At 40.3% G+C, this 16,326-nt stretch overlaps 1 protein-coding gene across 7 annotated transcripts in view; it reads left to right on the top strand.

Annotated features, from left to right (window-relative positions):
• The window catches only part of PHACTR3 (phosphatase and actin regulator 3), a 288,306-nt gene extending 273,305 nt beyond the window's left edge, over positions 1-15,001 (top strand). For all 7 annotated transcript variants that reach the window (XM_017891227.1, XM_017891225.1, XM_017891223.1 and 4 more), the window contains 5 exons: positions 3,891-3,946; positions 7,731-7,792; positions 8,725-8,865; positions 12,481-12,557; positions 14,408-15,001. In XM_017891227.1, the coding sequence (XP_017746716.1) occupies positions 3,891-3,946; positions 7,731-7,792; positions 8,725-8,865; positions 12,481-12,557; positions 14,408-14,423 (352 nt within the window). In that variant the 3' untranslated portion in view covers positions 14,424-15,001. The remainder of the gene's footprint in view (positions 1-3,890; positions 3,947-7,730; positions 7,793-8,724; positions 8,866-12,480; positions 12,558-14,407) is intronic.
• Positions 15,002-16,326: the final 1,325 nt, after the last annotated feature.

The raw sequence follows: 16,326 nt of genomic DNA, 5'->3' as shown, positions 1-16,326 counted from the left end.
CAAATGCAAATCTAGTCCTGGCACACTCCTACCCCGTCTCACCCAGGTCTGCTTTAAATCCTTCAGTGCTGCTCTGGGGTTCCAGGAGTGAATCCAGACTCCTTCTCCAGGGATGCCAGGCTGTGTGCATCCTGCCCCTGCTCAGACTCGGTGCACACACACCTCCATGCAATCTAAACGACCCCACCTCAGGACCTTTGCACATGTCCTCTCCTCACCTAGCGATCCCCAATCATCCTCTGGATCCCAACTAAAGTATCACCTTCTGGGAAGACACTCATGTCCAGGTTAGAGCCTCGTCTGAACAGTGGCCTGGCCTTGTTGGGTTGGCAGCACCACCCTAAGACCCTGCTCAGCACCCTCACCTGGCAGTCAGGGGTCTTCTTGCTCACCTCAATCCCCTCTGCTGGTGAGAACCACAGGGAGGGTCTTGGGGCCCACAGTGCTGTCTGGGGCTCTGCATCCACCCTTCCAGCTGTGGGGTCCTGGCACTCTGTGGGTAGAGGCGGGTTGGTGACAAGCCAGTGGGGTTACCCTTTTGCTCTGTTGACAACCCTGTGCCTCCGGGGCTGTGTCCGTCCAGAGGACTGCATATTCTAGACCATTCAGGGGTGCCCTGGTGGCATTCAGTGAGAAGCTTGGCAGCTAGATGAAGCCCTACAGTAAGCGACTGGACCACCAGACTGCCTCTGCGCCTTGGGACCAATTGCGCAGTTTTTGCTGGTTTGATGTCCACGCTTTCCTGAGATGTATCAATTGGATGAAATACCTTTCTGGAAACATGGTCCACGACCAGCTGGCAAGTCACAGGTTGGGTTTTCTTGAGAAATTACTACATCCCAAGCATGCATTGTCACAAACGTTTTTGTGCATTATCTCATTTAATTCTCATTGAGAGGGTCTGGTACTAATTTTCATTTTAGATGAGAAAGATAAGGTTCCAACAAAGAGGGGGGAAAAGCCTTGTTTGGGGGCCATGCCAGTGGACACCAGCCTCCAGGGACATTCGGGGTACTTCTCAGATTTGAGGAAATGCACAGCCTCACTCCTCAGGTGTCCCTATGGGTGTTCCTCGCTGGGCAGCTGGCTCAAGAATTGTTTTGAGCCACACATAAAATACAAATGGCTGGGGCTAGCATCGCGGACAGTGCAAGAGTTTATCAAGGCAGTTGTAGGTAAAGAAAGGCAAATTTATTAAAGTATGAAGATCCGTTGCAAGGCTGCAACGGGCAGCACAGCAGAGAAGGGGCTGCCTGCAAAGAGGCAGGGGCTGGAAGGAAGTTTTATAGAGTTGTGCCAGAGGGCCTTATGTGCAGATAAGGTCGCGCTGCTGAGGCCTCGAGTGCAACAAGATATTCGGAAATAGGATGTCATGCCAGTGGGTTGTCTGTGATTAGCCGGCTCTCAGAACAATTATTCTCCCCCAACTAGGACCCCTTCCTCATTGTTGCTTACTTACTAGGACTCCCCGTTTTACTTCCCAGAATCCCATTCCTACACACAGCCTCTCCCTCTTAGCCAGAGGAGCTGCATAAAGGAAGTACCTTTTAATGGGTAAAAGACATGGTGCATCCACTCTTGCTGGGCTTCAGGGATTTTTCATTTCTATTGCTCTAAAAGTGCCTGTGTGCCTTCGCCCTGCATCCCATCTCCTTCATGCTTCCGAGCCCTTCTGTGGGCAGCGTTGGGGCCAGGGATCTGGCTGGTTCCTGCTTTTCCTATGGTGGCCTGCCCCATCTTTATCCAGACAAAGTGGCTGTCAGGTTCTCTTGCCATTCCCTGTTTACAGAGACTCAGATACGTTAAGAAGAGAGCTAACGCTGGGTGCCCAGCTCTAAGGAGAGACCCCAGACAACTCCAATTTCCTGATGATTTCTCTTCCTTAACCTAATTCCTTCTTCAAGACCCTTGCAGACACTGCTGTACCAAGTGGATTCTGTATAACTCTCTCAGAAGCTTCCTCTTCCATGAAGCCTGTCTTGATTACCCCACCCCCGCCCCGCCCCCGTCCTCACTCCCTCAATGGTTAAGCCCCGTGTGTGAACAGTTACGAGACACTGTGGAGAGAGCTGTGGTCTTCCCACAATGGCTGCTTCTCTTCATTTGGGTCTCAGCAAAATGTATCTCTGCCAGATTCTGAATGTATCTGCCCCTGCCCAACCACTCACCCACCATATCCCCCATTTCCTCCACGGCGTTGACCACTCTCTGAGATGATTTTGTTCATTTGTCTGCCTTTACCTCTAGACCAGGGGTGTCCAATCTTTCAGCTTCCCTGGGCCACATATAAAATACACTAATGATAGGTGATGAGCTAAAAATAATTGCAAAAAACCCTCATATTGTATGTTTTTAGAAAGTTTATGCATTTGTATTGGGCCTCCTTCAAAGCTGTCCTGAGCTGCATGCAGCCTGCAGGCCACGGGTTAGACAAGCCTGCTGTAGACTATGAGCTTCCCAAGGGCAGGGGAGTCTTTCCAGATTCAGCACTGTGCTCTGGGGGCTTGGAACAGTGCCTGGCACTAGCAAATATTTCAGAGTCATTTCCTGAGTGCTTGAATGAATGGCCTTTGGGGTGTTTTGACCAGACTGCAGAAGCAACACTTAGTGAGCGAGGCTTTGCACGCATTGTTTGGGACTGGGGAGGATTCCAGCCAGGAACTGTCAGAGGGGAGGTTCAAGTCTCACCGAACATCGAGATACGATGTGGAAGCAACCACCCACAGAGCCAGAAGACAAAGCTCCCAGGGGAGCAGAACCACAGAGGGTTGTGTTCTAGTGGGGAGGGAGGAGTGGCTGAGTCCTGCAACGTCCTAGGCTTTCTGCTGGGACAAGGATTATAAATAGGAGATAAATAATTTTTAAATGGAGGCAACATCCTCGCTGGGGCAAAATATTATGGCCCTAAATTCTGGGCATTCAAACACTGGGCCCTGTTGTCTCCCTGCTGTGGTTAGAGGATCTGGAAGCGGGAAGGTTTCTGGCTCTGGCCCAAGGACAATATTATTGTAGTCACAAAAATAATCAGAGCTTGGCATTAATTTTGGATAATGATGCCTCCTTCTCCTGACAAGCCCTTTGTTTTTTGGTGGTGACTGTTGGCTGCATCCTCCAACTTCTTCAATGAGAGACCACTTGAAAAAGAAATAATAATTTGTCTTCCTATTGCACACCCCGTCTGGGCTGATGGTGGGAGGGGAATGCGTGTGGGTGGGCTCAGCTCTGTTAGCTGTGCTGGCTGGAAGAGATTCCCAGTTTTTATTCAGTGCTCGAGCTGAGCTTTATGCTTGCTGACAAGAGGCGGGAGGCCCCTTAGACGTCTTTAGACACTCCCCCTGTGCGGAGCTGGGCACAGGCGGCTCTACTCAGCCGTTCAGCAGGCAGAAAGCCGGAAGGAGAGATCTGTGCTCCCACGGCTGGTGTCTCCTCTGCTGACAACAGAGGCAGTGCTGGGAAGCATGGATCTCCCAGCATCTCTGGATCCAGAAGCCTGAAAACAGGTGGTGCTACCTACCCCTCCCTAAGCCAATGGGCAGGAAAAAGAATTTCCTGAACAGATCTCCTCGATGCTTAAATACACTGCTCTGGTGAACAGTCCAGACCAGGCAAGATTTGGGCGACAGATCAGAAAAATGAAGACCTGCACTTGCGGAGTTGGAACAAGGACTACCCTAGTATTAGCTCTGTGACGGGGCAGCTTTCACTCTCACTTGGAAGTCTGACTTGATTTTGCCAGCAAGAGGCAACAACCAAAGGTTCACTTTCTCTCCTCCCCATTTTGGGAGGCGATCTATAGGGGTGTGCCAGCCACCTCTCATCCTTGCAGACCCCAGGTGGAATTTGCAGGCAGCCACTATGGTGCAAAATGTAATTCTAGTGTTTTTCCGCAGACGGCTGAGCCAAAGACCTGCCGTGGAAGAGCTGGAGAGAAGAAATATCTTGAAACGTGAGTAGCTGGTGATTCCTCTAGAGATTTTCCTTCACGTGTGGTGAGGCTGTTGCACAAATTCTGAGTTCCCGTAACCCAGCCCTTCTCTGCAAGCGAATGCTGTATGCTCCCAGTAAACCTGAGCTGCTGAGGAATTCTGAAAGCAAGCCCCAAAGGAAAGCTGATATATCTAGAAACATTCTTTTTTTTAAAAATTTAAAACAACTCCTCCTCTTAGCATAAAGATGTTTTTATTTTCAGGGTTAGTTCCATATGTCTAAGCACAGTAGGTTTTAAGCAGGTCTTCCTGGCAGTTTGGGTCGGGGTTCTTCTTGGCTACAGAAATCACAAAGCATGAACTGCATCATACATCTCACTAGAGAAGGACACGCCCCTTGCCTGTTATACTTGGGAGGAATAAAGCAGTCAGCTCAGGGAAAGTGAAGCCATGGGAAGCTTTCATGTGGCTGAGGACTTTGAGGTTCCAGGACCCTCGGTCGCTCCCAGCCTTGCGCCCCCTTACATTTCCCGTTAGGTGGACAATTAGAGCATCTGCTAAGCACAAGTGTTCATGAGTAACCTCCATGCTCTAGGGCACTATATTCCATTAAATATTCCATAAAGTCAGTGACTTAGGGGTGGCCAAACCTCTTGAAAAAGTGTTTCTCAAATAGTTCTTTAGTCATTTTCAGTTTTAAAACATTTTCTACAGAAAGTGTCTTCTAATGGCTTGGATTTTAAAGGACTTTCTTTTCTCTTTATGTGAGGAATACTGCAGACTTTCTCTGAGTTTCTTTTCTTATTTGTGAGCATCTTTTTACAAAGTTTTATAATGGTACCAAGCTGACTTTCTGTCAGAAAATACCGCAGAGCCCCTTGTTGGTCTGGGTACTGAACTTGAATTGATGCCTCAATGCCTTCATTAACTGCCTAAAACAATCCCCTCCTTTATAGATTGTTGAAAATAATCCTCAGATAAAGACTTCTTCCTTTGACTTTTTAAACTTAAGATATAGTGACTGCGGTTCTATGTTAACTATACCATCTCCGAGGATTTAAAGAAAAGCTTTTCATTGATAACATGCTTAATTAAGTAGGCAGAAAAGTCAAGCTGTTTCTGTTGCCAAATATTTGAAGTTTTAAAAATTAAGTCACTTATTTGTAAAGCTTGTAAGTTGCAGATGCTACTAAAAGTAGCAGTCCAGACTTGAACCAGGCAAGTTCAAGACACAGAAAGCACCACATTCCAAGTAGCCTTGGAACAGGAAGAGTACTGCAGCCCAGACTTTTAACCCGGGAACCATGTCTTCTTTCAGTAGCAGCCTCTTCCTTCCTAGGTCTTCCCACCAGCAAGTGCTTCTAATTGTGTTATTCTTTGGAAATAAATATCAGAGCCTTAGAAATAGAGCTGTCTTTGGTGACAGGGAGCTAACAAGTGCATAACTGAAACTGACTGCACTGACCTTCAGTGCACAGAAGGGAAGATGGGTTTCCTCTGCGGTGGCCATGGCAATCCCGCCATAAACAAGTGGATGTAGGTTTGTCCTTAGCTTGGAAGCCCTCTCTGGTGTCCTCAGTGGGAGGACCTGAGAATTTTACTGCTAGGTTTGTGGTGGGTGTTTGGTTTTTCTTTTGTTCTGTGGAGATGAGAATAGGGTAACTATATATAGCCTAGTATGAAACATCATACTCATAGGCTCTTGATACACAGGACTTCAAGCACTTATACTATATTGCATTTTCTTCTTGTAATCAATCCTTAGAGTATTACTTTTGTGTTTGCTTCAAGGGGGAACTTATGACTAATTGCAATTATATCTGAGGAGCACTCAAAACTCTGCCCATGTAACACTATAACCTGGATAGAAAAGCAGAGGAGCAGTGGCCCCTTTCTATGATGACGGTAATTCTTTATCAGGCCCAATCTGTGCCATGGACTGTATTCAGTACTTGGTATATATTCCCTCATTTAATCACTGCAACATATTTGTGAGGTTTGCACTTTTTAACAAATGAATATTGGAAAAAGGATAGCACTAGAGTTCAACCCCAGGTCTGCCTAACTCCACTGCCCGTTTTCTTAACTACTGCATCAGAAGCAGTAATACGTTTTGGACATGCATGGAAGACTCATGTATAACTGTCCAAGCTGCTGGAGCTATTTCCAGAAAATATGGGTGTAGCAGTCCTGATTATGGGTCCCTTGCTTTGTATAATGCACAGGATTTTCTGGGTCTGGAAATAAGAGATCCACAAACATATTACTAAGGGTAGCTGAGAAGGGGAGGTCTGTGGGCTTAGACTAACAGGGAGGACTTCTTGGAGGAAGTATCCAACAGAGTGCCTGGCATGAAGAAGCACTCTGACAGGAACTTTCAAAGATCAATTCTCCGAAAACCCTGCTGGTGACCTTCGTAGTTAATGATGACATTTTTCAAGATAAAAAAAAAAAAAAAAAAAAACAAAGATCTGACTTGTTTCAATCTTTTCACATGGGAGTTGCCCATGGCCTATTTTAAAGAAATCTGAAAAATTTTGTCATGTAAATCCCTCATGGCTGGCCTTATCTGGACACTTTCACAATGTTTCTCTAATTGTATCAGCTTTCTGATGATACCTTAAAAGTATGGTTTCTTCTGGTTTCTTACTTGTATAAAGAATTAAGCACAAACAGGATTTAATTACTTTTTCTAAAACACCCTAGTCCAAGATGACTCACTTAAAAAAATTACTGGAAAGCACAATATATTAAACTCTCATATAACCAATCCCACAAAGGTATAAATATTTGAAATGCATCTTTTAAATAAAGGCAGATAATGTGAAATTGTGTTAATTGCAAGTGGCAGGATTTCCCTTACCGAAACCTAGCGGTGTTTCTAGGAATGCTGATTGTTGAAATCTCTTTCCTAGGAATGGAGCTATGTTCAGGTCAGGGACCTAAGGCTTTATTTAGCAACGCAGAACACCAGAAATAGGACAGCCATTATCTTGTATCCCAGGGGGAGGCTTACATTTTATACTATATCTCAGCACTTTGGTCTATTTTTAGCTTCCAAGTATAGGTGAGAACACAGCTTGAATGTTAATAGTCACAACTTACCAAGCAAAGCTAATTTTGCTGAGGGACTTGGGCTCCTTTACAAGGTACTGTCATATAACAGTGTTCACGCTTCAGCAATGGAGAGTCAGCTAGGTTCATAGATATCTTAAGATTTGAAATATAGTCTGAACATATAAATTTCAGGCAAGCATATGCTGCCCAGGAGCTGAAGAAGGTGTTCCATGTTTTATGTTGGTTAAAAAGTCTGTATGCTTATTAAGGAAAAAAAAAAGTAGTGGCAGTGCTATTTATATTGAAATGTACATACACATTTACTTAGTCTACTACAGGTATTTTTAACGTGGCATCTAAGTGCTAGATGTACATACAAAGATATTTGGGGAGAAAGAAAATCAGTGAGAAAGACAGACACAGAGATGTCTACTTCCTTAAACAAACAGCAGCCATATCTGTGGTTGCTTCTAATGCACAGAAGGGCTGAGGAGACCATGAGGGGATGACAGCAAAGCTTCACTTAGTACAAGTATTTTTGTGTGATGAGACCATGATCTCCTGAACAATGACTGACAAAGTGGGAAAAAGAAACCACAAAGAGTGATGTGGAAAAAGATCTCCTTAATATCTTACCTTCAGCTCCCAGAAATACGGATATCTTAGGTACACTTTCCTGCTAAAGAGAAGAACTTTTCAAACTGTTTCTCTTTGTTATTTTTTTTCCCCTATTTTAATCTTTCACAGAAAGGAATGATCAAACAGAGCAGGAAGAAAGAAGAGAAATCAAGCAAAGATTGACAAGAAAGGTACTATAAGCATTTTATTGCCTGAATAATAAAAGGTGGTCTAGAGAACAGCTGCTTAGGTAGCAGGTGGGATGAGTAATCTAGGTATCACTCTGTGATCATGAATAATGTTTTCCTGGACAACATGGCATCAGTTAAATCAGGATATTTGCTCAACAACAATGAATTAACTCCCTCTGACATTCCCTATGGACGAAGTCCTTCCCTAGCACAGTAGCACTTGGAGAGGTGCACAACGCACATGACATTTTTTACTTATGTTCAGGTGGAAGCCAGAAGTTGACTGGCATTTTCTTAATTTACAGTGTCTGGGAAAAGCATACCTGGGTATTAGTGTTTTAGTTACATTTTGCACTCATCACTTTTGTTCACCTCCAATATGTCTAGAAGTTCCTCAGTTGCAGAAAGCTTATCTGTGACTCAAATAGTTACCATTTACTAGGGCCAATACAGGTAGCAACTCTATACACCTTAATCTACTTTTAAAGCCCTGACCATTTCTAAATTCAAGTGTTCTGGATTCCCCTTCTTTGTTGTGCTGCTCCATAATAATTCTCTTGAAATTAACAGAATATCCTTCCTAAGCTGGACATATAATAACTTTATTAGCACTTTGAAAAAGCTTATCTAATTGTACCTGAAGCCATTGATGCCATAAACTCTAAGTTAATTCACTAACTATTCCTTGAGCTGGTGCTATGTACTACTGGGGGTGTGACTCCTTCTGATAAAATACGTTGGAGGAAGGGGGATTGTGACTTAAGGGTACAGTATATAATGTAAGCCCTTCACATTAGAGATTGATTGTATTCAGGTTATATATCACAGTTTGTTATATTTTTATTTTTTTTAGAAAGGTGCTGTTTGTTCAGAGTGCTTCAAAAAAGCTAGTTTGGCATGTGATACTTAACTATGATGATCTTTGATTTTAGCTTAATCAGAGACCCACTGTTGATGAATTAAGAGACAGAAAAATTCTGATACGATTCAGTGATTATGTGGAAGTAGCAAAAGCGCAGGACTATGACAGGAGGGCAGACAAACCCTGGACGAGACTGTCAGCAGCAGATAAGGTACATAACTGCCTGTGCTGGTGGGGGGTGTTGGATGTTATAATAAGGGCAAAATATGTCATGCCAGGGAGTTTATTCATAGACAACGGGAGTCCTCAACTATTTAAATTAAGGGTACACCTACAGTAAATATTGGTTTCTCAAAGACAATTCAGGGTCAGATTGAGAAGTGGTTCTCAGCTAGGGGACAGTTTTGCCCCGAGGGACATTTGGCAATGTCTAGAGACATTTTTGATTGTCACAACTCAGGATGTACTGGTATCTACTGGTAGAGGCCAGGGATGCTGCTAAGCATCTCACAATGCACATAACAGGTCCCACAACAAAGGATTTTCTAGTCCCAAATGTCAAGACTGTGGAAATTGAGAAACCTTGGTATAAGGGATAAGTCAAAGGTGGGCAAGGCTGCCATAAGAGATCAACTGATAAGTTTAAACAAGAAGAGCTACAGTGGGGATAAAGAGGAATTCAAGAAAGCCTCTACAGTATAGAAGAGGTTCTAGATTCTCTCCCTGGACGTCTGCAGTTTGAGGTATCTCTGAGAACCTCCTGAGGAGTCTGAACTGAACGGTTAGAGAAGGAGGAAGTGGGTCATAGAGTCTCTGCCTGACATTTGCTGAGCACAGAGAGGCTAAGTTCTTATCTGTGATCAAACACTTGACTGGCAAGATTTACTTGACTGGCGAGACTTAAGCCCACGAATGTCTATAGGGCCTTTTTGTCACCTTCTTGCTTCTATTAATTTTCAGAAGACTTAAAGCCTTTACGAAGAGAAAAATTATACATTCAGGCAAAGAAATTTGCTAATTGTTCTTCATTCTTCATATGCCGAGTATGAGCATGTACACAGATATTGCATCAACTTGGAGAAATGCGAACATGTTGGACTAACTTTCCTGGTTCTCTGATTGATGTGCTCAGAGGATCACAATGATACAAGGAGAAGTATCCTTGGTAGTCTGTAGATGTGTTTGAGTATGAGAATAATATACCCCTAAAGTTCTTAAAGACTTTCCTTGTCCCAGAGGCTGTTTGACGTTTTAGTCTCATTGGGTCCCTCAGGTGTTTATCTGAGAAAGAAGTAATGATGCAAGTGGGCCTGGGGAAGCCAAAATATGAATGTATGCTGAAGTTAGAAAGGCTTATTTCTAGATTATCTCTGATTATAAAATTCCAAGTTCACTGGAAGCTGCAGTTTACTCATTATCTTGGTGTTCCTGTTTCATTAGTGCCCTAAGCATGTGCTTGGTCCGTTTAGGTATGGAGTGAGTGGGGTTGGGGGAAGGGTTATCTTCCCACTTCAGTCCAGCAAATTAATTCATGGAAGACTCACATAATACTAGTCCTGGCCAGAGCAATCGAGCAACAGAAAGAAAGGGCATCCAAAGTGGAAAAGAGGAAGTCAAGTTATCTCTCGTTACAGACAATATGATCTTATGCCTAGAGAAACCTAAAGACTCCACCAAAAAACTTAGATCTGATAAATTCACTGAAGTTGTAGGATACAAAAATTAGTAGCATTTCTATAAACTAATAATGGACTAGCTGAGAAAGAAATCAAGAAGGCAATCTTATTTAAAATAGGTGCCCAAAATACCTGGAAATGAATTTAACCAAGGAGGTGAAAGACCTGTACAAGGAAAACTACAAAACAATGATGAAAGAAATTGAAGAGGCCACACACAAATGCAAAGATATCTCATGCTCGTGGATAGAAAGGACTAATACTGCTAAAATGACCATACTGCCCAAAGCAATATACAGACTCAATGCAATCCCTATTAAAATACCAATGTCATTTTTCACAACAATAGTAAAAGCCATCCTAAAATTCATGTGAAACCCAAAAAAAACTGAATGGCTAAAGTAATCCTTAACAAAAAGAACAAAGCTGGAGGCATCACCTTAACTTCAAAATATAGTATAAGGTTATACTACCAGCACAGTTATTGGTATAAAAGACACATAGACCAATGGAAAAGAATAGAAAACCCAGAAAAAAATTCACATGTTTACAGCCAACTGATTTTTGACAAAGGTGCCAAGAACATAAACTGGGGAAAGGACACTCCTCAATAAATGGTGCTGGGAGAATTGGATATCCATATGGCAAAAGAATGAAACTGCACCCCTATTTCTTACCATATACAAAAATCAACTTGAAGAATAAAGACTTAAATGTAAGACCCAAAACTATAAAACCGCTAAAAGAAAACAAAGAACAAACAGTCCAGGACATTGGTCTAGGCAAACATTTTATGGCTAAGACTTCAAAAGCACAGACAACAAAAATAAATGAAACTATATTAAACTATAAAGCTTCTACACAACAAATCAACAGAGTAAAGAGACAACAGGGAATATAAGAAAATATTAATATCTATAAACTATTCATCCAACAAGGGACTAATATCCAGAATATACAAGGAACTCGAATAACACTAAAAAAAAATCCCACTAGAAAGTAGACAAAGGACATGAATAGACATTTCTCAAAAGATGACATACAAATTGCCAACAGGTATATGAAAAAATGCTCAACATCATTAATCAACAGGGAAATGCAAATCAAAACCACAATGAGATATCATCTTATTCCAGACAAAAACATGCTGGAAAGGATTAGGAGAAAAGTGAACTTTTATATACTGTTGATGGGGATGTAAATTAATGCAGCCATTATGGAAAACAGTATGGAGACTCCTCAAAATATTTTTAAAAAACTACTATATGATCCAGAAATGTCACTTCTAGGTATATAGCCAAAGGAAATCAAATCAGTACATTGAAGAGATAGCTGCACTCCCCTGTTTACTGCAGCATTAACAATAGCCAAGATACAAAATCATCTAAGTGTCCATCAATAATGAGTGGAAAATGTAGTGCGTGTATATATGCTTATGTGAATACAGTGCACACACACAAAATGGATATTCTACCTTAAGAAAATCCAGTCCTTTTTGACAACATGTATGGAACTGGATGTTATGCTAAATGAAATAAGCCAGGCACAGAAAAACAAATATCGCATGTTCTCACTCATGTGGGATCAAAAAAGTTGATGTAATGGAGGTACACAGTAGAATGATAGACACCAAAGCTTGGGAAGGGTGGCAGGGTTTGGGGAGAGAGAGAGAGGTTGGTTAATGGGTAGTAACATACAGTTAGATAGGAGGAATAAGTTCTGATGTCCTATAGCAGAGTAGGCTGAATATAGTTAACAACAATGTTGTGTATAGTTCAAAACAGCTAGAAGAGAGGACTTGAAATGTTCCCAACACATAGAAATGATAAATACTTGAGGTGATGGATATCCCAAATACTTGATCATCATGCAGTCTATGCATATAACATATCACATGTACCCTGTATATATGTACAAATATTATGTATCAATAAAATGTTTTACAAAGACTTCCAGAATATTAGCTACATACTGGCTTGGTAGGACTATAATAATGAGTATGGCAGTTTTAATGATGAACCAAAAATTGTTTATTTTTTCTGTGTATTACATAATCGAGTCAACAAGTATTAGGAATGGTTAATTTATAAACACGATGCTAATTTCCTGATTTTTTAATATCCTAAAATTGTCTTGTTTTTAAATTTCAGGCAGCAATTCGTAAAGAATTAAATGAGTACAAAAGTAATGAAATGGAGGTACATGCATCAAGCAAGCACTTGACAAGGTCAGATTTGTTTGTATGAATTTCATGGTACTTATATTTATTTTTGAAACACATACCGCCCCGCTGCCACAAACCATGTATCCGGCTATACAAATTCAGCATTTTTCCAGAGAACTGTATTGAACAAACAGAATGTACTTCAATTAAGAATACTGCCTGCTCCCATTATTTCCTTTAGGACTTGGTGAAAGGTGATATGTATGGTAACAATATTGGTTTATTTAAGTAGTTAATGCATATTTAACAAAAATAAGCCTCAAGGCAATGAAAGTAATTTTTCTGTGTATTTAATTCCCCTCTAATATTCAGAATTCCTCCAATTTATAGAACTCAGCTATTTACACTTATAAAATGCTGTGAAATTAGTCACTCCCCACCCTCACATTTACTTTTTCCTATCTTAAATTATTAGTCACATCTTTAACACAGCCAGTGTTCTCCTAAAGCTGAGTATTTGTTTCCTCAGCAAATATTTGAGTAAGTGCTGAGAATGCAATAGTGAATATGATAAAGGAGGCTCCCATCTTCATGGAGTTTATGTTCCATTGGGAATATATTGGCTGATTCTTCCATAATCAAGACTTTTCCCATTAAGATGAATATATTCTCTGTCTATGCTACCATATGCAAGGGATGACACTGGGCTTCTTGGTGATGACAAAGTTGGGGAAAGATTTAACTCTTTACTTATTGAACTGAATATTCTTTCAGTATTTTCCCCCACTTCTTTTCTATGGCCACGACCAGTAGTAATTATGTGAAGTCCTCAGATATCTCTGATTCTAAAGCAGATGACTGCGATGCATGCTTTGTTCTCTCTCCTTTTATCTGAAGATGCTCATGCTCAAGGCCCACATACAAAGAGAAAGGAAATCCTGCATGTAGATACTGCCTTAAACTAAAATAATCGTTTTAGTTTTCTGTTTGTTACAAAGTGGCCACTGCAATTGTTATCTGAAAGATTTACTCTGTAAGATTAATATGGCTATAGAATAGAAACTAAGTAAAGGGAATTCCATCTTAACCCATGGTTTTGGGGTGAATGTATCAAGGAGGAAGGGAAAGTTGGATGAATAGGAGAAAATTATGCAAATAGTTTGTTTTTTAAGGTTACCTCCCATGACTAACATACTTTTGGGGAGGAATAGGTCATATGAATGTTTAGGAAGGACAGTTCCAGTAAATAATGAACAATTACATTTAATGCTCATTCTGTCTTAAACAGAATGACTACATATTCTATATATCGTAATCTCAATTTTGTACGTTTTCTGATTATACATTAAAATGTTTAGTAAAGATGTTTATTGTCCTAAGTTGATAACGTTCTAAAATAATGACTCTAATACTTGAACATAAGGAAATAAAATGTGGTATAAAGATCTTAAAATTAACAATTCATATGAATTTAAGAGTCAGAACAGTATTTTAGTTATGAGATTTTAAGTGTTTTAAAATTACTATGAACATATTACTCTATAAAAAGTCATAACTCTACTATAATTTCCAATAATTTATTAACAAATTCATTATTTCTACTGATCTAACAAAGCCCTGGCCTGTGTACTTCAAGGGCTTACCTCACTGTTTTAAAACTAAGTTCTAGGTAGTCCTAAGAATTCAGCATAAAATAGGGGCCTTAGAGTAGGGAGCCCTCTGAGACTCTACCCTATTTTAACTAGAGTAGCTCCATCCTCATGTTTTACATATGGGACTTCTGAGAAGCTTGTTAATAGCAGCAAATTTAACCTTGTAGCAAATAGCAGCAAAAACTTTGTAGAAGGTTTTTGGCTATTTTAACTGCTAGAAATGTATAACCTTAAATTCTTTGTCTTTTTTATAATATCTAGATTCCACAGGCCATAAAGAGATTTTCTTCTGAGAAGAATTTGTGTTTAATTTTTTGATACCAACACTGAACATTCATCAGGGAACTTTCCTGAAGTTCAGCTCAAGACTACCTGCTGTGTTTGTGAGAAGAGCAGGATCACACACACAGGTGCAATCTTGACCACACTTACCTGCAAGAGGAGTAACCAGAGGACACACTTCCTTCCTTCTTTGGTGTCTGAGGAGTGTGAACTGTTGGGGTCAGTTAAGACCCAACATAACTCTATCAGAAGAAAACTGTTGTTTGCCTTTCAACCTTGTTTTACAGTTCTGCAGTGTAATGGAGAACGGGCAACGTGCATGTGCAGGCTCACCACTCCCAGGCCTCTGACATGAGGGACATGTGACAATGTCATTCAGTATTATGTTTAAAAGACATTTTTATCCTGATCATTATTAATTTGAAAACTCTTTAAGTTCATGTTATACAAAATGATTTACTGTATTATACTTTTCCTTTTTTATATAATGTCTAACAAAAAATACAGCTGCAACATTTTGATTCCTGTTAATTTTGTTCTTTAATTAAATGACTACTTACTGCAGGAAATTAACCCAGGCTTTACATTTTCTTGGGGTTGGGATGAGTGGTACTTTAGAACAGGGATCTGTGAAACAAGTCAGTTCTTACTTTTGAGCCATCAGAATCCAAACATATGAATGAGAATTCCAGCTTTTTATGTGTTTGGTAAATTGTTTATATATGTGGTTTGTGCCTTAGAAAATCAAAATGAGTGCATTTAATCAAGAAATAAGCAATAATTTGTTGAAAAACTATCAAAATGAAAAGTATCCTCTTTAAGAATATTTTTAAGCTCACCTCTGCAAACGTTGTTAGACAAAGTTTTAGATGAAGGAGAGATTATAAAGAAAGGAAATTTACCCCAGCACAAAGGGGAAACAAACAATAAAATGTTCCCTGAAAATATTTTAATTGGCTTTCAAATAAGTGTCCTTACAGAGATGAGCCTTCCCTCCTGGTATACTGGTGAGGCAGGAAGCACAGTAACTTGGAGCATGACTTTCAGAGCTTGCAGAACTTGTGCACAAATCCAAGCTCTGTGCTAGTCAGCAAGTTACTTATTTTCTCTATAGGATGGTCGTATCTCTCGCACACAACATTGCTGTAGTATCTAAATAAGAGAAAGTAACTAAAGTGCTGGCACAGTGCTGAGGACATTCTGGGAATCCAATAAATGTTAGCTACTGATGATAGGGTTATCAGATAGCAGCTGGAACAACTGAGTGTCCTCTATGACTTCTTGCCACACATGCTACCTCATTGACTTCCACTATCTTTCCTTTTCTACTTAAGACTGCTACTGGGTCAGATGCCCACAGAAACTACTGAGTCTTTATGTTAGCACTTTGTCCAAAGTGACTTATGATCAGTCCTAGAGACTAACAAAACACACTCTTCATTGAATTATAGTTTTTTTTTTTAAATAAATTGTTACGGTAGAAAAATTCTAGCTCTACCTCTTAGTTGCTCTGTAACCTTCTGTGAATCCGTTGACTTCTCTGAGCCTCAATTTCTTCATTTGTGAAATGTATCTAAATCCTTTCTAATTAGAAGTCAGTTAAATTTAAAGGATTTAAGATGTATATATAATATATATATATACACACACACATACACATTATTTTATGTTGTTCATAACCCATTATTTGTAGCCAACCAATTACCAAAACTTTACCTTTTTTCTATTTTAAGCAACATATTAGAAGCTCTCTGTATTTAATATTCAATTTAAAATATTAATGGGAGCCCAAATTATGTAAAACTAAGATTTCAATTTCCCTCACATAGAAGTATTAATATACTTACTAAGAAACAAAGAAAAGGAAAAGGTGCTACTGTTTAGAAACCACCTTGGCC

This window comes from Rhinopithecus bieti, unplaced genomic scaffold (genome assembly GCF_001698545.2).
Source record: "Rhinopithecus bieti isolate Rb0 unplaced genomic scaffold, ASM169854v2 scaffold_20477, whole genome shotgun sequence".
NCBI lineage: Eukaryota > Metazoa > Chordata > Mammalia > Primates > Cercopithecidae > Rhinopithecus > Rhinopithecus bieti.
This window is presented reverse-complemented; position numbering and strand designations above follow the sequence as displayed.